General features: G+C 34.0%; 1 protein-coding gene, 1 long non-coding RNA gene and 1 pseudogene across 2 annotated transcripts; 1 reads left to right on the top strand and 2 right to left on the bottom strand.

Moving 5' to 3' along the window:
• Nucleotides 1–1,968: 1,968 nt before the first annotated feature.
• Nucleotides 1,969–22,611, bottom strand: LOC111700115 (uncharacterized). The gene is made up of 9 exons (XM_023470936.1): nucleotides 22,544–22,611; nucleotides 21,929–21,993; nucleotides 8,273–8,358; nucleotides 7,504–7,590; nucleotides 7,059–7,135; nucleotides 6,414–6,496; nucleotides 6,015–6,070; nucleotides 2,661–2,725; nucleotides 1,969–2,065 (listed from the first exon to the last, which is right to left on the bottom strand). Exons 4-9 carry the CDS (start codon nucleotides 7,572–7,574, stop codon nucleotides 1,983–1,985), a joined length of 435 nt encoding a protein of 144 aa, XP_023326704.1. The 5' UTR covers nucleotides 7,575–7,590; nucleotides 8,273–8,358; nucleotides 21,929–21,993; nucleotides 22,544–22,611; the 3' UTR covers nucleotides 1,969–1,982.
• On the bottom strand, nucleotides 11,541–16,252 carry LOC111700116 (uncharacterized). The gene is made up of 5 exons (XR_002764918.1): nucleotides 16,111–16,252; nucleotides 15,667–15,751; nucleotides 14,277–14,354; nucleotides 13,128–13,212; nucleotides 11,541–12,897 (listed from the first exon to the last, which is right to left on the bottom strand). It is a non-coding gene; the product is annotated as an uncharacterized LOC111700116 (long non-coding RNA).
• On the top strand, nucleotides 18,607–18,703 carry LOC111700128 (uncharacterized; annotated as a pseudogene).
• Nucleotides 22,612–23,023: the final 412 nt, after the last annotated feature.

Raw genomic sequence — 23,023 nt, 5'->3', positions numbered from 1 at the left:
CTCTTTCTGGCAGACTGCGTGCAGAGTGACCCTGTAGTGTGCATGAATATTCAATCAATTGAAGAATATAAAGATATATGAATTTATTAATCTAAACATAAACTCTAAAATATACAAAATCTAGATATAAGTTTGGTTAAAACCGTTACAATTATTTAAAGAAATATAGATAAATATTTAAAAAATCAAAACGGAAAAAAATAACTACAAAATTTCACCCCAGCTCGCCGGCCAAGACAACAGATTTAATAAGTTTGACTAAAAATCACAACTCGATAAGGGGCATAATTTCAAATGACACTCAAGTGCAAAGATGGCAATGCTCGATTTACAACAGTCACCCATAAAAGCTTTGTCTGATCAAGTATAAATTAGATATCCATGTTTTTTTCTTCTAACTGTTAATTTTCATTTGCAGGTTTACTGCTAAAGTGACTTGCACATTCTTTGTTTAAACGGAGAAACGGAGAAACTCACAAAAGCTAGAAATACTTATCTAGTCAGAAAACAGACAGCTTCTTTCATATTTCCAATCAAATAAAGGTTACAAGGGTACTGTTGTAAATCAGGCAATTCTATCTTTACATGGAGGGTTAAATCATAAATGTCTAAGAAACAACTCAGGAATGCCTGGTAACAAAAATGTACGTAAAAAAAATGACAGAAATAAAGTAAAAACCAAATAAAAGACCAAAATAAAAATAACGAAACTGTAGTATAAATTTGATACGGGCTAGCCAGAATGGAGAGGGTACCCTCCAAGTTTTAGACTGATCCCTTGAAAATTCTAGGCTGGGCAAGTGCGACAGTTGCAAAACAATGTTCTGATTTTCAGCTTCAGGAGCGGGCGGCCCACTTGCACTGCTATGTACACGTTGAGTGCTTATCATGCGTTTAATCAGATGTGGACTGCAACCAATCTATAATTTAAATAATTTATTAGACTATTAACTTAGTTTTTTATGTACAGTCATAACCAAAAAACAATGAAATAGGAAGACAACGATATTGTATTTGATGTTGTTACAAAGCAAATAGTTTTACTAGACACTTTTTAAATCACTAATTTAGTGAAATGCAGGGTGGCCAAAACTTTTTTGAACAAATCCGTATATTTTCAGAAGAAATCCATACAATCCGTACAATTTTCAAAAAAAAATCCGTACAATCCATATATTTTTTTTAAACCAATCCGTACATTTTTTTAAAATTCCGTACATTTTTTTTAAAAATCTGTACAATCAGTACAATTTTCGAAAAAAATCCCATTTTTGAAAAAAAACATTGAAATTCAATTTTTCATTCATTGTCCTTTGTGTTCAGTTCATGTAAGAGGGTTTAAACTTCTTCAGCAAGAATTCATCTGTAAAATATTGGCTTCATACATATATATAAACTAAATACTGGGTACATGATACTAGGTGCATGATACTTGGATACTGGATACAGGATACTTGATACTGGGTACATGATTACAGGATACAGGATACAGGATACAGGATACAGGATACAGGATACAAGATACAAGATACTGGATACAAGGTACTGGATACAAGATACTGGATACAGGATACTTTATACTGAATATAGTAGGATGGGACGAATTTAAAGAGAAAGATGGGATTTATTTGAGGAAAGGGATGAAAGAGATTTAAATAGTAGGATGGGACGAATTTAAAAAGAAAGATGGGATATATTTGAGGAGAGGGATGGGACAGATTTAAAAAGTAGTATGGGACAAATTTAAAGAAAAAAGATGGGATATATTTTAAGAGAGGGATGGGACAGATTTAAAAATTAGGATGGGACGAATTTAAAGAGAAAGATAGGATATATTTGAAGAGAAGGATGGGACGGATTTAAAAAGAAGGATGGGACAGATTTGAAGAGAAGAAGAGGTTGTATTTAAAGAGAATGATGGAAGGGATTTAAAGAGATTGAAAAGTAAGAAAATTTTGGTTGGGGAACTCGATACATTTAATCTACTTCACCTTTAATTTAGGTTCTTTCTTTTGAACTGATTTGCTTCTTGAAAGTAACTCGTGCTTCATAATCAGTTCCTCGACTAAAAAAAGTTAAGCTTTTTAAGTTAAAATAATAAAAATAACAAGGAAGAAAGGATATCTCGTAGAATATAAAATAAGGAAGAATTGATAACTTTAGCTTTTAATAAACATTTAGATTCCTTTTATTAGCCAGCTTTAACAATCAATTTTTAATTATCAGTGAAAAATGAAATATATTACAATGCCATTTGAAAGCTACCTAAAACAATATGCAATACAAAACATCCTCAAATTTGGTCTAAACCCAATTTTCGCTGCATTTTTAGTCTAGTTCAGAAATAATTCTTTGAAAATCTGAATGCATCATTTATTATAAATTTGTTGATCAATAAGAAATCATATATATATATATATATATTACAATAGACTTCACATACATCCGTCACAAAATTTAATCCAAAAAAGATAAATGAGTTTCATTTAAGACATTAACTTCCTTAGAAAAAAACGTAGCTATATAATTGGCATAATTAAGAGGTTTCAAACTATTTGATCCCGAATTTTAATTATTGACAGGTTGTTGTGAAAAAAAGGTGATTTTAGATTAAAAATAGAAGGCAAGGAAGTGATGGAAATTATTGGTTATAGCCATACCTAGGATATCTTGGTTCAGCTCGGGAATAAGTGTTCTGCTGGATATCAGGGTTCTGCTCAGATATCTAGAAAAAAGAAAATTTTTTATTCATTTATTTGAAGGAAAAGAAGGGAAAGGGACGGGATGGGTGGGGTTAATGTCATGATATTTATACTAAAACCTACAAACAAGCTGTTTTCAATGTTAACTATAGATGTATTTACTTTTAATAGAAAATTATAAACTTTGCTTTGATCCAGAGCAGTCAATTATGGCCATTTTAAAATCCCGTGTTGAGGAAGCGGTCAATATCGACTGCTGTCCCTATCTCTAAAACTATGAATAGAAAGAAAAAAGTAAAAATATTTCTGTTCCTCAGGGAACATTTCTAAATAAAATTGAAAATTTGAAAAAAATACTTTGAAAATATTAAGTTCGGACATAGAGGGTTAAACCTGAACCAGTTCTAGTTCAACTACGTCTCATTTAATTAAAAAAATATTGTATCTACCTCTAATCAATCCATTCAGGCTGGTTAGTGTTCCAATCAATAAATCTATTTTAGCTTTGGCCGGTGTGATGCCTAGAGAGAACTCGTACCTGCAGCGAACTCTGGTTATGCTACTCATCAAAGTGCAAGATTCTTTAAACATAAACAAACACTTGAATTTATGGAACGGATTTGTTTCAGTTCTAATTCTTGACAAATTATTTTCATGTACATTTTTTACAGGGTGGGGGGCCAAAAATCACTATAAAAAGAATCCCCTATTATGATTTTTAAAAAACGAAAAGCAATAGGTATTCGTACTTTTTAAAAACTTTTAAATTGTCTGATCAGCTTCACTACAACACTAAGCGATAACAATTTCCATTCAATTTTTTTAGTTTTTTTTTCACCATAATAATCAGTGAAAAATTTCTGGGAATTAGAGCTAGCGCCAGGGATTTAGGATAATTTCATTAAAATTTTCGAAAAAATTTACATCGAGCAGAACAAAAAATCACGAAACCTCAAAACTGCAGTTTTGAAAGTGAATTTAGAAACTAGTGTAGGGAAGAGGAGCCCAGACTGGACAGTACCAACGCGGGAGGAGTACAGGAATAAGCCCTACCCAGCTGTTATTTGTGGGCATAATTGCACTGCCAGGAACGCAGGCCAGGGTGAGGGATGACCTCCAAGTGCTAGCCCTTAAAGTATGAAGATTTTGGAAAAGGAGACTGTGGAAATGTTGCAGCTGGGTCCTTATGGTTATTTCTCAACAGATATTGTAACTCCAATCTGTCGGGTTTTCAGTTTATCTATAATCTATGGAGGAGGCATCATGGCTGTGTTGTGGGCTAGATGGGCGGCTAGCATTGGAATCAGAATGTGCAAGGCTTGCAAAGAGTCGAAAGCCAAGGACCACTAATTCTCGGCTGCAAAGCCCAGCCGGATCAGCCTAGAGAGGAGGATCTTGGCAAGGCTGAACAATGAATTCAGGGAGAAGATGAAGAAGCAGGGGGAATGGAACCTCCATACTCCCCCACAATGTACATAGTTTATCAAAGACACTATAAGAAGTGGGAGCACTTGTTTTTTTTGCATGAAAGTGAATATCAGAATCATTCAGTACAATAAGTGAGGATTATCGAACACCATATATCATGGCTGTAGGACAAAGGGGGTTTGTCCTCAGTTAGGACATTCAACAGGAATGATCAATATACTCGGAGCTTAGATTAAACATATTTCTCCGGAAATAAAAGCTGACAGGTTTAATGAACTCAGAGATTAGTCATTGCTCAGGCTGCTGCAGCCGTAAGCAATAACTCTGAGACTGAAGTTCACAAAATCACAGGGGTGATGTAGCAGCTAAGCAAAATGATGATTTTGAGAACTTAGAATATTTATCTTGATTCTATATTTGTACAGATTCTGTTGAGAAATCTATATTTAACCTGATGCTAAAGTAAAGGGGCCCAGGGACGCTGGGGTTCACTGTTCATTCACCTGGAATTCTAATTTGGACTAGGGATTTTCAGGTCAAAAGTGTACCTGATCTACCGGCAGTTGACGACGAACCTTCATTTATGATAGTGTACAAGAAACAATTGGATCATGAGTTGGAAACTTGAGCTGAACTTCATTTCTCTACACCATTAGTATTAGTATCAACCTCATTTTATGATTTTTATCACCGACATTCACCTTGTCAACACATGAATTATCACGGGATATTATTTGGTCACTCGTGTGAAATACACCAGATAATCTTGTGTTCCCCATGAGTTTTTGTTAGTTGGATATCAAGAAAGAAATATGGATATAAGATGGGTCCATAAACTCTTGGAAAATATGGATATAAGATGGGTCCAAAAACTCTTGGCAAATATGAATATAAGATGGGTCCATAAACTCTAGAAAAATACGGAAATAAGATGGGTCCATAAACTCTAGGAAAATATGCATACAAGATGGGTCCATAAACTCTTGGAAAATATGGAAATAAGATGGGTCCATAAACTCTAGGAAAATATTGAAACAAGATCGGTTCTTAAACTCTAGGAAAATATGGAAATAAGATTGGTTCATAATCTCAATAAAAAATGGATAAGATCAGTTCATAAACCTTAGGAAAATATTGAAATTAGATTGGCTCATAAACTCAATAAAAAATGGATAAGATCGGTTCGTAAACTTTAGGAAAGTTTGGAAATAAGATTGGTTCATAAACTCTATAAAAAATGGATAAGATCGGTTCATAAACTTTAGGAAAATTTGGAAATAAGATTGGTCCATAAACTCTATGAAAAAATGGAAAAAATCTGTTCATAAACTTGAGGAAAATATTGAAATAAGTCTTATTTAAGGGAGTCCCATTATTTCTTGATTATTAGAAAGTGTTTAACCATTAGATTCTGAATGGCATTGATTATCCTTTTCTCTTGTAATCATTTTATTGTACAGCTCTAATTTTTAAAACGTCACTTGCAGACATCTTGAATTTTGTTTTGCACAAAGGTTAAAAAGCAGGTTGGTTGAAAAGATGATGATTTAAAAATCTGTAATCATCCTTAAATTAAACACAACTCAAGCAATTAAACCTTTGGTGCCAGAGATGAAGATTAAGGGGTTAAACATTAATTTTAAAGTTCTGCAATAAATACACAGTGATCCAAGCTCTCTCATAGACGACGAAAAATCGAAAACGAAACAATCATTTTTGAACATGATTTTTTTTTTAAAAAGTTGGTTTTTAAAATGGTCGTTTTTAAAACAATCGTTTTGAAAAATTATTACAACTTCTCATAGCAGTCTGAATCTATGTGAATATAGTGTTCAATGTCTAAAGCTGAACATGGTATACACAAATTTTAGTTTCAAAACTCACCTGGCGGCATTAAACTCTATCCTGTCTACTCCTGCAACCGGAACACCAATCAATAACTGAATATAACAACTTTAAAATCAAACTGTCCTGATAAAAAAAAACAATTTTTTAGAAGAACAGTCTTGAAGAGCCTATGAAGTTAAAGAAGAAAAAAGTGTCTTCTTTCTAAGGCACCAAAGGCATAATTTTACAGAGTGGCATGTTTGATTCACTGATATACCTGTTTAGTATTTGTCTGAACATCAACTATAAATACTGAGCACACTGTGCATTTGATGAGTGTCCCTGCACTCAAAAATTTCCTTCTCAAAAATACGGATGGGTATCGTTGTGAATGGGAAATGCCACTCTGTTAATAAAGGGTCCCTTAAAATTATGTGTCAAGTCCCTTAACTGTACCTTAGCATCTGGACTGGATACACAGCTGACTCTAGCTATGGTTAATATATCCCCCCAGGGGTTTATTGCATCTCCATATCGTCCTTAAATGAATTTTTTTTAAATAAGCCATTTTCCCTGCAAAGGAATTGAGTCTATAAAACAAATTCAGATTTGTTTACCTATATATTTGCAACCCGATGTGGTAAACTTTTGATATTTCAAACTATAAGATCTGTTAGATCAATTAATCTAAGTTTGAAATATCAAAGATGTACAATAAAGGTTGCAAAGATATTTAAAGATAAGAAAATTTGAGTTTGATGCAAAAACTCAATTTCTTCTGCCAGATTTTTAAATACACATATACAACTGAAACCAAAGAATTTTAAGAGGACTTTTATAGTTCGGCTAAATGATATTTTATTTGCCTTAGACTAAGCCTTTGTTTTTTAACTAAATACTTTTGTAGCTAGAATTCTGGTCAATGTGCGATTTATTTTTTTTAGTTTTTATCATTTTTTGACAAATTTCAGAGCAATAAACAAAAAGCAGCTTTCCAATAGAAACAAAAAACAATCAGGTGACAAAATGTTTCTTGTAAGTGGCGTTAACTTAAATGATAGATGATGATTTTGAAATAAAAAATAATAGTTTATTCCTGACCTAGTCCTGAGTGTTCCAATGAAGAGTAGGAAATTATTACGTCAAAAAGAGGAAGTTCCTGCTTTTTATATCTTTCCCTAAAAAAAAAATCATGACAGAAAGGAATTATACTTATCCATGTCTACCCCTTGCTTGATCTCCCTTTTTATCTTAAGATTGGCAGTTTAAAGAAACCGGAAAGCCAATCAGAAGCCGAGAAATTTTTTATTTTGTCCTAGATCAATAAGAGAATTATCATTGGTTGGATATCCAAAAGACAGGATAAAGAACAAAGTCAAAAGTGTCCACAATGGATACAGAGATTTAGCAATTGGGATTGGGATCCAATACAAGATTGTTCAGCTCAGAACTAATATTTAGTAATTGAAATCTAAAAGGTTTATTAAAATATTAAAAAAACCAGCTTTTATTCAACAATATGTTAAAAATGTTCTGAAAAAAACACCTAAAAACTGCTGGAGTTACAAATTCTAGTTTTGGAAATTCACTTTTAAACATCCCATACTCTAGAGTCATTACAAGTGCTGGATCCCTGAAAAAAGACTTAATCTAAAATTGAGTCATAATATGAATATTTACTTCAATCCAAATAAATTTTAATACAAATAGAGGGTTACATAAATAGACTTTGAAACAAATAGACTTTAATACAAATAGACTTCAATACAAATAGACTTCAATACAAATAGACTTTGATACAACTAGACATTATACAAATAGACTTTGACACAAAAAGACTGTGACACCTACACATAGGTTTAATACAAATAGACTTTGATACAAAGAGGTTTAATAAGAAAAAACACTTTGATAAATTTAGACTTATATATAATACAAATTTACTTCAGCTCAAATAGACTTGAAAATGTAAAGATTTGAATACAATTTTACTTTAAAAAATAAGATGGTATATTCCTAGAGAACGATTTTTGGACCCCAGCGCTCGGCCCCATAGCCCATCCAAGCCGCAGCGCTCGGCCCAGAAAGTGTCTTAACCTAACCTATTCCTAAATAACAAAAAATAAATAATAATAAATTTGCTGAAAAATAAGGTCATGTACAAAATTGATAGGAGGGGGGGGGAGGGGGGTCCAAAAATGGTTCTCTAGGACAGACCCAATAATTTTCAATACAAAACCAAAAACCTTATAACCTCAACAAAAAAAAATGACCAAAATATGTCATGAAAAAAATGAAAAAATCCAATTTCTTACTTGGAGAGGACGATTGCTTCGATCCATGGCTTCTGTGTACCAATTATAAGAATAGATTTATTCTCTACATCAATCTGTTCTAAACCCTGATATTTAAAAGGAAATGAGTTCTGGTCACAAATTTCAATATAATTTGTGTACCTTTGCAACCTCATGGCGTAAACTTATGATTTTTCAAACTCACTATTTAATCTGCAGAAATCATTGTTTGAAATATCAAGGTTTGCAACATTGGGTCACAAAGATGTAAAGATTACAAATCAAAGTGTACAGCAAATATTTCAAATGAAGAGATAAAGTACTTTTTTGTCAAACACAATTATTAAAAAAGCGATTCTATTTCAAGAAAACATGCTGGCCCCCCCTATTTTTTATGCCCCAGCACTCTTGCTTTTTACATGGATCAAAAACAAACCAAAAATAAGAAAAATTTTTAAAAAACAAAACCGAACCAAAAACAATAAAAACCCCCAAAAACAAACAAAAAAGTATCAAAAAAAAAAAAAAAAAAACCAAAAGCAATATAAAAACCCAAAAACAAACGAAAACTGAACCAAAAACAATAAAACAAACCAAAAACAAACCTAAAACAAACGAAAACTAAATAATAATTGTGGCAGTTATGAAAGTCTTCTTCTACCTCTGCGGCAGCGAGAAGACTAGGGATAGTTTTTGAGAGCCACAATATATATCTCCAAGTATCATTTTTACCATGTATATTAGATTAAGACTAATTTTTTTTTGTCTGAAAGGTTAACCTGCTTCCCTGTTTTCTTCACACGCTTTCACAGTAAGCAAAAACTAGTTCTACAGTTTTTTTATTTCTGCGTCTTGATGCATGGAGATCCAACCTTGGCCGTGGACGTCGCAAACCAGTCAGAATTGTCCTCTTCCAGTCATCTCTACGCTGTGGCCTTGAAGCTGCCCGTATTTTGGCTGGACAGCTGCAAATTCTGGTTCATTAACGCAGAGGCACAGTTTCATCTGAAGAATATCACCAGCAGCAGCACCAAGTTCCATCACATTGTTGCCTCCCTAACCCAGAGGGAGATCAATAATGTTGTCGACATCATCAGGAACCCACCTGCAGCTGATCCTTATAGCATCCTCAGATATTGTCTCCTGCACATTCCTTAACCAACTATGCTCGTTGTGAATCCATTATGTCACTGCCATTATTTGGAGAAATGTTGCCCTCGGTTTTATTATTCAGGATGCAAGCGCTTCTTCCTGTATAACATCAAAGTGTCTGTTCTTTTGGTACTCCCAGCTGATGTCAGGTCACATGATAAGACTGTTGACATTGCCACGCTCTTTCTCAATGTGCTGATGAGATCTACCAGAGCAGTTTAACCCCCAGCTCCTCAGTTAATGCTGTGGATTCAGTTCATGCCATGGTTGCACCTACTTCAAGGCAGAATCGCCGTGCTCAGTGTTCACAGAGGGCTCCTAACCCTGTAAACCACCGTTCTCAGACTCCTGCGAGCTCCTTCCTGCCATTCATCTTCACCCTCTTCATGATGGTGTCACGCCAAGTTCTGTACAAAGGCCCTCAGCTGTCAAGCCCCGTGCTCTGGTCGGGAAACTAGAGCGCTGCAGCTGGCGCTGGCAGGTGGATGGTTTTTCCCTGCCTGCCAGTGTAACAAGTTCTTCTCTTATCTACCCCTATGATAAACTGTCTAACGGCTGTTTCCTGACCGATACTGGTGCTTCAGTATCAGTCTTTCCAGCTCCAACCTCCTCTGCTGCCTCTGGTGTACATTTGCTCATGGTAGATGGGTCAACAGTAACCTGCTTAGGCTCCAGGATTATTCCTCCATGGATCGGAACATGGAATGTTTCAGTGGGCTGCAGTGTTTGTTTCTATCCTTGGAGCAGACTTTCTCAATCATAATGACCTTAGTGTGAATGTGAGGAGCAAGAAGGTATTTTCCAATAGTTCATCTAATTTGCCCTTGTCTCTGCCACCTTCTGCCTCGCCTATGCAAGCAGCTTTTCTCTCCACTCCTCAATGCGTGTCAGACCTCCATTTAGACCCTGCCTAACTTGCTGCAGCCAAAGCAGAGTTTTCCGCCATGGAAAAAGACGGTACTATCCGCCATTCCACTTCTCCTTGGGCCTCTTCACTACAAATGGTCAAGAAGAAGGATGGAGGGAGACCCTGCAGCGATTACTGCAGACTTAACACCACCACCGTTCCTGACCGTTATCAGATTCCCATCAACGCCTATTTCACTTCACAAGTCAGTGGTTCAACGATTTTTTCTAAATTGGATCTACAGAAGGGGTAGTAACAGGGGCCAGTCAAGCAGGAGGACATCGAGAAGACCGCCATCATCACCCCCTTTGGGATGTTCCTTATTAACCAAATTTCGTATATTTTACCAATGGTGCGTAAATACCCCTATTTTTCGTAAAATACTTGTACTCAAATCCGAAAAATGTTTGCACTTTTGGTAAATTTCTGGATAAATACGTAAAATATACAAATATCTAATTGCATAAAATTTGGGAAAAATTGTTTGGAAATTTCTCCTAAAATTTCTTGTAAAATTTACTAACATTTTTACATAAAACTTTGACAAATTTTTTGTAAAATTTTTCGAAAAATTTTCTGAAAGTTTTTAATATCTATTTATGTCATTTTAATGGGCATTATTACCCAACAAACAAACAGAGGTTTTCAACGAGATTAGCATGATGGAGAAGTGGTTGATAATTTACGTGTTTAATTCACAGCCCCTCCTTGTGTTATAATTGTGGTAGATCTACTTTTCACAATCTTGAAGATTCCTCCTGTGTGCAGCATTGGTAAATAATGCAAAAATATTCTTTGAAAATTTCGTTATTTCACATGTTGTACACGTAGGAAAATAAACCAGTGCAAGATCTTGCATATTCCTATGATGTTAAACCCGAGAAATGCAATGCCAGAAATTTCTAGATTATAATTCTCATAATTATCACTTGTAAGTTAATTGAGATATTTCTACAGTTCAATTCTTGTCGTTTTTTCATATGTTGTGCTTGTAGCGAAGATATAAGTGCAAGATCTTTCATATTCCCTACTTGTTAATCATGAGTCATGGAATGCCAGAATATCTAGATTTTAATTCTTGCAAATATAACAAGTAAAATATTTGAGATATCACAGGAAGAGCTTCATATGTTTCATTTTTAATAGAGTTGCAAAATCACAACACTTGGTGTCTCTGCTCATCTTTAGGAACTAAAAGTTTATTGTAGTAAAATGAAATATTTTAACTGCGATAAATTTTTAAGATTTTAACATTAAAAGTTTCACATTGAATTTTGCATTGTATTTCTCAACAAGGGAGGAGTGGCTGCTCTCAGGGTTTTGGGCTGCTCTCAGGGTTTTGGAGTTGCTCCCAGGGTTTTGGAGTAAAAATCGGAAATTTATCAGAAAAGTCGATTAAAAAGGGTACTTTTAAACCAAAAATTAAAAAAAGGGCTCTGCTACCCCTTTTTTATGGTCTTTGTTCAGGTATTTGTGGAGAAAAAAATCGCAAATTTTAGTCACAGTAGTCTGTGGCGATCATATAGTTTGAAGCATGCGCACTGGACACTCAGTATCTAATAAGTAACAGAAATACATTGATGGAGAAATCTGTGTTTTATCAAGCCATGCATCAGGTTTTACTGCGGGAAATATATATGCATCAGTACAAGCCGTCCAGAGCTTGAGATAATTTTTATGTTGGACACTTGTCTTCTTTCGATGATAGTGCTTACAGAAACGCGATATTTAAATTTGTTTGTAAATTAAAAATCTAAGCAAGTATTATTTTCATCGTTAAAATAAGAACAATTGCCAAATGTAATATATCTTCCCTGACTGGTGCAACGTTACGAATCTGGTAACCAGTCCTCTGTTTTTTCCTCGGAAAAATAAAATCCTATTGGAACTATAAACAAAAAATTGCAATCAAAAGGTACAATAAATTCTTCAGAGGTTTGATTCATGGTTTATAATCCTGGAGTAAATGGTATCAAATTTATCAGAAAAATTGTAAAACTAGCTTTGGAACCTGTGTACAAAATTTAAAGAAAATTCATGAGTTTGACTTTCATAGGCTGCCTGCCTGCCTCTATTAAAGTCAACTCATTTAATTTAGAACTTTTAAACCAAGCAAAGAACGTTCCCATGGGTCTAAAGACATACAAACATGGAGTACTAGTTTATATGTACTGTACATATATATACTAGAAATTCTTTCTAGGCTTTTAGAGGCTTCGCGCCCATCTTTTACTTCATTTGTACACATTTTTATTCGAAATAAACTACACAAATAACAAAAACCAAAAATTTATTATTAGTTAATCTTTCAAAAAAAATATTCCACATGGAGACAAAGAATTGGTTCGTCAGAATTTCAATTTCTTAGCTGCAATTTTGTCCTCGAGCTGTTGAATTCTTTCTTTACCCTCTTCATTCTCCTCTTCATCCTCTTCTTCAATCTCTTCCTTAATTTTGTCATCCTGTTTCTTAAGCAGTTGAACCCATGTTCTTCATAGTCTTCTTTCTTTTCTTTGACCTCTTCCTTGAATTTTGCATTCTCTTTCCCAAGCTCCTCCCAGGACAAAATACACTTAATGAGTTTTCCCTTAAATTAAAAAGTGGACTTAATATTAATGGGAATGTGAAAAAACTGATGTAACAACTTCCAGCGCTTTCCAAAATTTCAAAAAACTGAAAAATCATCTGTGTTTTCTTAACAGAAATATGTCTATGTACTTTTATGCATTATTTAGTTAATAAAATGTACATAGGGAGAGGGGGAAATATTTAGAAGAGATGGAAGGTTTACTTATACATTTTAATTGAAAATATTACCTTTCCTTTCTCACATGGTTCTTTTAGCTTCTTTGGGAATTTCTATTTGAACAATTACTCCCTCCTTCATGAAATTCCAAATTGACTAAAATTAAATGAATCAAGTCTATACCATATTAAGATTAGGGTTTCCAGTGAAAAGGACAAATTGTTTCGAGAAAATTTCACTGAAATAATATTTTTTGTGACCATTTCGCTTTGTTTTTGCATATCATTAGCTCGCGAAAAAAAAACAAAAATTTTGGGTTTTTTTTCGCGAAATTTCGCTTCAATCTGTTGCAAAAGTATGGCGAACAAATTTTGTTCACTGGAAACCCTAATAAAGGTGTCATAAAAGACTGTCATGATTTTTGATTGTTGTGTAAAAATGTAACATTAGAATTTTGACCTATTCAGCAATAAAACTCTAAAATATTAAGTTTTTAAAGGGACTGTATGCATAATTTCAAGTAACCCTCGTTTAAAGAGCTAGATGCATCCTTAACACCTTTGTCTGATTAAGAATGAATTAGATATAATTTTTTGGGGGAAAACTTTTTATTTACAATTACATGACTTCATGACATGCATATTTATTGTTTATGGCTTTACAAACAAGAAATAATAAGAACTAAAAACTAATCAAGCGAATTAGACAATCCTTTTGAACAGAATTATGACACAATTGAATAACTGATATTTACATTGTAACCCTGAAACCAGGGTCGCAATGCTAGAATGCAATCCTAGGGCTGCAGGAGCTGCAGTTTAATTGATTGCGAATTTTTCTGCCAAAAAGCTGAGGATTTACAATTTATATGAATATGAATATGAATATGAATATGGATATGAATATGAATATTAAAATAAAAAATACAAATATAAATAAGTTTCAAGAACCCAATTAACTTATTATTCTCGCAGAAATTATGAATGTCCACTGCAAATAGAATAAAATGCAGGGGTGTCTATTTTTGTTAAAAATAACCCAACCACCATAACCCTTTTCTTGAAAATGTTTTTTTTTTATCCCTAAAGTTATGAATGTTTGCATAGAGTGGAAAATATTTTTAAAATATAAGTAAATATATGTTGATATTGTATTTGTTACCCATTTCATTGATACAAATATTAATATTCTTTTCAAACTTTTTAATTAAAATGTTTTACCATGTCTTCCTTGAAGAAGTCGGTGGGCTCGCAAGACAGAGTCAACCTCATCAGAGGTTCCAATTTTACCTCCATTCCCTGAACAATTTATCACAATTGAAATCAAACAAAATCTCCAGTCCTAGTATAGAATCCATGTCCACTCCTGTTTTGCATTTCCTAGTATTATATAATCAAATAGCTAAGTGCCTGGCGTTGTCATGTATATTTATGAAAAAAAGAATTTGAAAAAAATAAATAGATTTCGGAACAAAAAGATTTAGATTAAAAATAATCTATTTTAGAAAAACAAAAATTTTGAATTTTTAGTCCATGGGTAGGATTGTTGATCGGTTTTGAAAACGATCGTTTTTCAGATCGTTTTCAATTGTTTTCAAAAACGATCTTTTCATTTATGGAAAAAATGATAGTTTTTGAAAACGACCTACTAGTTTTGAAGTTAATGTTTTCAAAAACGACCATTTGTTCAAAAACGATTTCCATGAAAATTATTTTTTGTTAAATAGATTCAGTAAATCTTATAGAAATGACCTGGATCCGGATCTATTTTTTTCCAGTGCGGATCCAGGATCCAAGGATCCGGATCCGGATACCAAAAATTCTTTGAGCTGAGCAGAGAAAAGATAATTATTTTGGAATTTTTATCACTGAATGGGAACACAAAACCATAAGTTCACTCAACGCAAAATTGGCAAAGCCCAATTCGTAACGGTATTTTTAAGAGCTTTGTATATATTAAATATCAATTGAAAACTCATTATTTCTAATCATGGTTTCTCTACAAAAGTGGCTTTGCATGAAGGGTCACTTAAAAATACGGTTACATTGAAAAAAAAATAAGAGAACTATTTATTTGATAAATCTGTATGGATCACAGAGGGAGGATAAGTAATTATCCTCCCTGTAAAGAGGCAGGATAAGTAATTATCCTCCCTGTAAATAGGGAGGATAAGTAATTATCCTCCCTGTAAAGAGGGAGGATAAGTAATTATCCTCCCTGTAAATAGGGAGGATAAGTAATTATCCTCCCTGGAATTAAAAAAGGAGGGAATTTAAGGTTGGTTATTTCATTGAACAGGAACAGGAGATTAAACGTACTACTTAACTGGGAGTTTTCTTGAGGATAATTAAATAGAGGGGAAAACCACTTAGCCTCGTGCCTCCTCAACCTTCTCGACCTCGCTACGCTTGTGAGGTTTAGAACCCCAAAAAGGTCTTGGAGGCCCTCGGCTAAGTGGTTTTCCCCTCAATTTACTTACCTTAATCTTCCGGTTAAGTAGTAATTAATAGTTATAATAACCCCCCCCCCTCACCATATCTACATAAAGGGGGTTAATTATCAAAAATATCTGTGCTTGAGACCATCTACCAAGACACTTAAAATCTTTACCCGACTTTAGTTCTAATCAGCTCCGCCACTTCCTCCTCCTCATCTGCAAAGATTTTACCAGCTATGCAACCATCGGAGTTCAGGGCTTAAACATTTCTTATCATATATGTTTAATATAATTTCATAAACTAGCCTCTTAAGGCGCTATTTAATTCTAGCATTTGAAAAAAATATAAATGTTCCCTAACTTTTTATCATTTAAAATTTGACTGCATACAATACTTTGACAAAAAAAATTAACAGAGTTAAACTGATTTAGCCAAGAATGATAAAAAATGGCATGAAAAACAGTAAAATGGCTGGCTCATATAAGACAATTATTTCTAAAATGCTTAAATTTCGTTCTTGTGTACATTTTACCAAAATGCTTTCTAAAAAGTGTGCCGAACATCTGGGAATTTTTTTATGGGGAACCTTGGGGGTTGTGGCGTCGGAGAAACTTACCTTGAATGACTTCCCTGAGAACCCAGGGTTTTCTAGTTCCCAGTCAATGTCCCTCCTCAATTCAAGGATTTCATTGGGTTCCACCTTAGCAGATTTATATAAATTGTTAAATAAGAGGGGTGACTTTAGGTCCGCTCTATTATACAATTATTGGTCTCCTATCAATTTTGTACATGGAATCTTAAATGTAAGACATGTGGCCGCAGTGCTCAGCCCCCTAGCTGCAGCACTCGGCCCAGAAAGTGTTTTATTCTAACCTAACCTGTGACCACAGCGCTCAGCCCCCTAGCCGCAGCGCTTGGCCCAGAAGGGGCCAAAAATCTTTAACTAGGAATTTGCTGTGATTTTGGTTAGCATTGTTTTAAACAAATTTTAGGTCCAATTCCAGCTTTAGGGCCAGAAAAAATTAAGTGATAGTGATGCTATATTATTAATACTCTAAATCTCATTAAACTAACCAACTGTTCACCAATCATTTTTTTTGAATAAAAAGGTAAAATCATCAACAAAATGCGAATTCTAGGATATAAATGAAACCCAATAATTACAAAAATATTGTTTTGATCAAAATCAATGATTATTCAATATATATTGTAAATACCTTCGGGCCATTTGGCTTTTCATAATAATTAAGGCCAACAATTGTGACCATCATATTTATCTGAAAATTATCAAAGTTTTATAATATGTCCGGGTCCGTCCTAGAGAACGATTTCTGGACTTTTTGCTGAAGACAATGAGCTTAGAAGCCAATGTTGCCGTGTCTTTTCACTGAAATCGTTGTGTATTCCAAAGTTTGGTTTTAATTAAAAGTTTCCCAGATTTGTAATAGCGCAGTTTTGAAAAAAATGCCGCACATAGTTAGAAATTTTGAAATTTCTCATACAAATACGACAATATAAAAAAGTTTACAGGCTAATAAATGCATTAAAAATTCAAAAAAATGGGTATGGCGCACATTACATATCAAAGTTAATGTTATTTCCTTTCGATTGTAATTAAATTTTAGCTTTTGCATGTGGTTACGATTATCCTTGAGTTAATCAAACATTGCTGGAAAAAACATAGTTTTTCTTAAAAATTTAATACTTTTCATCAGTTTTGGTAAATGGCGCTTTATAAATAAGACTCTAAATTTGTTTTAGAACAAATTTTATGTTATTAATGTTGCGTAAAAATGCTTAATTTTTGTCCCCCAATAAATTTAAGTTATTCGTAGACAAAAAAAAATGATTATTTTCTTTAAAAGCTAGGAAATTATACCATAATAAATAAATTTTTGATACACATAGGTCAGTTTAGATATAAATCACATTTTTTTCATTAAAAACAAGAAAAAATACTCTATTTTGACCTATAAATTTCAGTGAAAAAGCCTAAAAAATGACTAAATTTAAGCAAATCCAAACTATATTGACGTTTTCTCCAATTCAATGGGGTTGTAACTAAAAAAACTTTTCACAAAAATGTAGACAATGAAACTGAAAAGGGGTAGCAGAGCCCTTTTTTTAATTTTCAGTTTAAAAGTACCCTTTTTAATTGACTTTTCTGATAAATTTCCGATTTTTACTCCAAAACCCTGGGAGCAACTCCAAAACCCTGAGAGCACTCCAAAACCCTAATAGCAGCCACCCCTCCCTCTCTCAACAACCCCTTTTAGGAATATCGATCTTTTACATATATAAAGGAAGGAGCATTCTTATAAATATGAACATACTTGAACATTATTTAGACATAAAATATCACTTTGTGATAAGAAAAGTTTAATGTTTATATGTTCAAGATGTTTAATGTTAAAAATATAAACTAAAATGTTAGTTTCTAAACATTTTGTAATAATTATATACTTTTACACAGTATATTTTATAATATATTTATATATCAGAAATCAATTATATATCCCCCCCCTTTTCCAGGATTTTTAAAAAATGTAATTTAAGTAGATGGATAATTTTCTCATGTGAAAATCCTGTGTTCATGTTGTGAAATAATCTCAAGTTTTTGCAGTGTAAAAACTTGGTCCTAGACCTGTGATCAAATCGTTGATATTCACCTCGACAACATGTGAATTATCACGGGATATTGACAGGTAACTCGTGTGAAATACACCAAATAATCTTGTGTTCTTCACCAGTTTTTGTTTGTTGGGTAAGTGCAAAAAAGTTTTTGCTGGGATTTTTACTATTTCTAGTTTGTTTGAGATTAAAATGAAAGTATTTTCACACTGAACGTAGTGAGGTGTGAAAATACTTTTATTTATGAAACTACATTAGATGCCACTAGATGGCTCTAGTAGTGCAAGTTTAAAATCTATGTATGAATTAATGTTCTTACGTTTTTACAAATTTTTCTTCATCATATTTTCTAATTTACATAAAGCTTTAATAAACTTAATTATCTGTTAAATATTTTTTTCAATTGCATCCTTGTGAATATACTCACAGAATCGAGAGGGGGGTTGAATCTTTAAATGCTCAGAGCAAGTTGTTTACAATTAAGATTATACTTCACAGGATCATTTCTGTAGTATGATTGACAAGTTTCCTGTCTGAAATTTAAAACCTTACTCAGCCATGATGATGAGACACATGGCATGTTCAGAGGGTGATTAAGTTACTTTTTCGCCTTGTTGTAGGGCAATAAAGTAACTTTTTCGCCCTAAAACGGGTAATATTAGGTGTGATAAGTTCTCTCAAAATTGAAGAAAATTTAACAGAAAAATTTACTAAATACTTAAGCAATTTTTTCGGAAAATTAAAAAAAAAATTTAAAATATTTAAGTAAATTTTACACAAAATATACTAAAAATAATTGGTAAATTTTACAAGATTTTATTAGAAAATTTTGCGCTAAAATGGGATCGTTTTTATGTAAAATTTATGTATTTCATTTGCGTAAATTTTACTACTTTTGACCCAAAAATACGTGTAATTTTTTAATAATTTTCGAAATTTGGTAAATAGGGTTTGAATTTCTGGTGATGTCATTCGGCCTCCGCAATGCTGGAAACATGTTTCAACGTCTCATGAACCAGATCTAAGGGGATCTTCCTTACTGTTTTGTGTATGTAGACAACATCCTGGTTTTCAACAAAGATCTAGCCTCTCACGTCCCAGTAGGTATGAAAAGCTTTTTTTTTCCCAAATTTAATCTATATATCTAAAAATAAATTGGCTTAAAAGGATATTGTGATTAGTCTATATCTGATGATTAATATCAACAAATAAATAACATAGTGTATCAAGTGTGTTTTGATATTTCTGTATTAAAATTGGTCTGTACCAACTGAATAATATCTATAATATCATGAGTATGTGTAACTCAAATCCTTGAAAGAAGGATATGAAATATCAAAATGCCAAAGTTAAACTCACATCCAGCCTCTCCGGGATGTGTTTCTCCTCTGTCGTGAGTATGGTCTTGCTATTGGCCTGCCCAAGTGCAAGTTTGCTGTTAAAGAAATCAAGTTCCTTGGCCACTGTTTCACCGCCTCAGGTTGTTCTCCCTTGGTAAAGCACTCTGCCACCATCTCAGCCTTTCCACAGCCAACAGACAAACCCAGCCTTTGGTATAGTAAGGTCAATTTCTATAGAAAGTTTCTCTGTGTTGCAGCCCAAGTCATTGCTCCTCTCACAGATGCTCTCAAGGGTCCTGGAAAGACCATTCCCTGGACTCTACTCATGGACTCTGCCTTCATCAGAGCAAAACATCTCCTCACATCTTTCCAGAGCTGGTTCAGGAGATTGATCTCATCAAGGCTTGTTTGGCCAGGAATGTCCAGAGATGTTGGTGTTTGGGCAAAATCCTGTATTCCATGTCAAAAATCCAAGATTTCTACTCACGTTCATTCTACATTTCCCTCTATTCCAGTTCCAACACGGAGATTTGCTCATGTCCATGTTGATATTGTTGGTCTTCTGCCCTCCTGTCAAGGTCATTCTTATCTTCTCACCATGATAGACAGAACCACAAGATGGCCCAAGGTTGTTCCTTTGTCCTCCATCTCCACTGAGTACTGTGTTTGTGCTTTCATCTCAACCTGGATATCAAGGTTCTGGGTTCCTACTGTTCTCACATCAGACAGAGGTTCCCAGTTCACATATTCAATCTGGAATGGAGTATGTTCTGTTTTGGGGATTTCAGCCTCTACTATGACCTCCTTCCATCCAAAAAGTAACAGACTGGTCAAGAGGTTCCATATGAGTTTAAAATCTTCTCTCCGGGCCAGGTTAGCAGGTTCAGACTGGTTTTTTCATCTTCCCCTAGTTCTCTTTGGGTTTAAGAGCAACTCTTAGTCTCCAAGGCTGTATACGGTTCTCCTTTAACCTTGCCTGGAGAACTAGTGGATGTCCCTGAGCTGCCTCCTGATGCCTTCCTAAGAAAAGTTGACAGAGCCATTGATTGTTTTGCCATTCCTTGGCCTCATCATGTTCGTCCTGTTTCTCCATCTTAGCTCCTTGCAGCCCTCTTGACAGCCAAGTTTGTGTTTGATCCCAAGGATGCAGTTATAGCAACTCTGGCTCCACATTTTCGTGGACCTTACCTGGTAATAGGTAGGCAGAGCAAATAATTCCGCCTCCAAATTGTTTTTAAGCAGGATTAAGTTGCTGTAGATTGCCTGAAGCCCGGTGTTCAGTGATGCTCCTGTTACTCCAGCTCTTCCTCCACTTTTGAGGAAGACCCGGCAGTCATCCAGTGGCAAGTTCTTCGGATCTTCTGCCACTAGAATACTTAAGAGTCAGGTTCCAACTTGTTCCCAGTGTTGCCAACTCCAAAAGCGGGGTCTAGGCCCGAGAGAGGATACAATTAGGCCCAAAATCCAATCTTTAGGTCCATATTTTCGAATTCGGGGCAAAGCCCCCCAACAACAACAAAAAATGGGAGGCGAAGCCCCCAAAAACATTTTTTGGGCCTGAAAACAAATTTTTGGGCCTAATTTTAAATATTTTACCAAAATACCTAATTTATTACGACCTTTGATTCAAATATCTTCCAGCATAAATATCTGAATAGAAAATTAGCCTCTGCATCCACATTCAATTTCCATTAAAATTTTTAAAATGCACAACATTTTTTTTAAAAAATCTGCAACTTTTTTTTATTGTTTTATTGTATATATATAATATATATATAAAACAAAGAGAAAATGTTCTCAATTGATATAGATTGGCACAAAGCGACCTGAAAGCTAATAAATTATAATATGCATTTGTATAGAATCCATGATTTGTTACAGTTTCTACCTAAGGGAATAGGTTCAGACATCTCCATGTTTTAAACTTTAGTTTACTATATTAACCTTGATATATGAGGTCAAGTGAAAAATTCTAAAACTCGTGAAGTAATTTCATTCTTATTTTATCCAAACAATGCCTGTCTGTTTTCTTTACCAATTAAGATCAACAATTTTCATTCGGCCCTAAATTAGGCCCAAAGCAATTTCATTCAGGCTGTTTTCTCATTTTAGGCCTAAAGATTCAGGCTTTTGGCAACACTGCTTGTTCCTCAAGTTCTTCCACCACCTGTACCGGCACGACAAAATCCTTACAGGTCCTCAAGAGATAGAAGAATTTGCTCCACCCCGTCTCTGCCGTTCCTTCTGGTGGGACTACTGTGGCGGTTAAGAAAGTCGTCTTCTACCTAAGAATCCTCAAAGGCAGCAAGAAGACTAGGGGGAGTTTTGGAAAGCCACGATATATTTCTCCAAGCATTATTTTTTCCATGTATATTAGATTAGATATAAACTTAGTTACCCTGAGACTCTCTTGTCGTTATTTAGTCAACTGCCAAAGTAAAAAGAATTCTGGCAAAGAATCACCTGATTTATAATTTCACTCCCAGAAGCATAATTATCTTGTGGTGCCCCAGCCAACAAACTGTCAACTAATCAAACATTGTTTTTTTTTAAATGGATGACGAACGTCTTTGAACTTTTTTTTTTAAAGATTTATTTAAATACGCCCTAAATTGCCAAAGCAAATTGCCAAAACAGCTGAGAAGGTTGTTTAATGAAACTTTTGATCATATAAAAGAGGGCAGAACTTTTGTATCTTAAACTTTTGACTTCAGCACTCAGTCAGTTTATATCCTCCTCTACCTTAGACGTTGGTTACTTTTCTAAAATCAGAAATGGACAATATTCTCTGAATTTTAAATGGAGCGTCTGACTGGACAAGGTAGTGGAGCTGAGAGTGCAGTATTGTAGAGACATTTTTTGCAAAATCATTTGAGACATTTGTATCGTGTATAATTACAAAGTAAGGGCAATCAAATGACTAGCTAGCTTCCAAATGGACAGTCCGGCAACATTTTAAAGATCAAATTTGTGCTCTTACTTAGCAATTATTTACCGTACACATGTCTTGTAGGTCTCGAATGATTAAAAATTAAAACATAATTACTGTCTTACACAACTAACAAAATTATTACTTACTATATTTTTGTATTTCTTCTTTACTATAAACTCCTACAGTCTTGGCACCCCCTTGGAATGTCTCATCTAAAACATTAAAAATTCAATTTGTTTTCTCACTTTTAAAAGTAAAGAATTAAAAATTGCATTGAATGGACATGACCAAATAAAACGGTGCTATGGAAACGCATCAACACAGAAACGCCTCAACACGGAATCGGGCCAAAAAAAAACGGAAACCTCCCCAAAATGAATTTTTTTGAGGCATTTACTGTTTTTTCAAAAATTATCAGAAATCCCTCAAATCCAATTTTTAGAGGAATTTCCCGTTTTTTTTGATCTGTTTCCTCAAATTTAAGGTCGGATTCCGGTTTATCAGGGTCTTATATTGTTGAGGGATTTCCCAATATTTTTTTAGGGATTTCCTAATATTTTCGATCCGTTTCCTCATTTTTTGGGTCCGTTTCCAGTTTTCAGAAAAAGTTTAAAATTCTCAGTTTG

The sequence above is a fragment of the Eurytemora carolleeae genome, unplaced genomic scaffold (assembly GCF_000591075.1).
Source record: "Eurytemora carolleeae unplaced genomic scaffold, Eaff_2.0 scaffold282, whole genome shotgun sequence".
Taxonomy (NCBI): Eukaryota; Metazoa; Arthropoda; class Copepoda; order Calanoida; family Temoridae; genus Eurytemora; species Eurytemora carolleeae.
The sequence above is the reverse complement of the archived record's forward strand: the minus strand, read 5'-3'. Positions and strand labels throughout refer to the sequence as shown.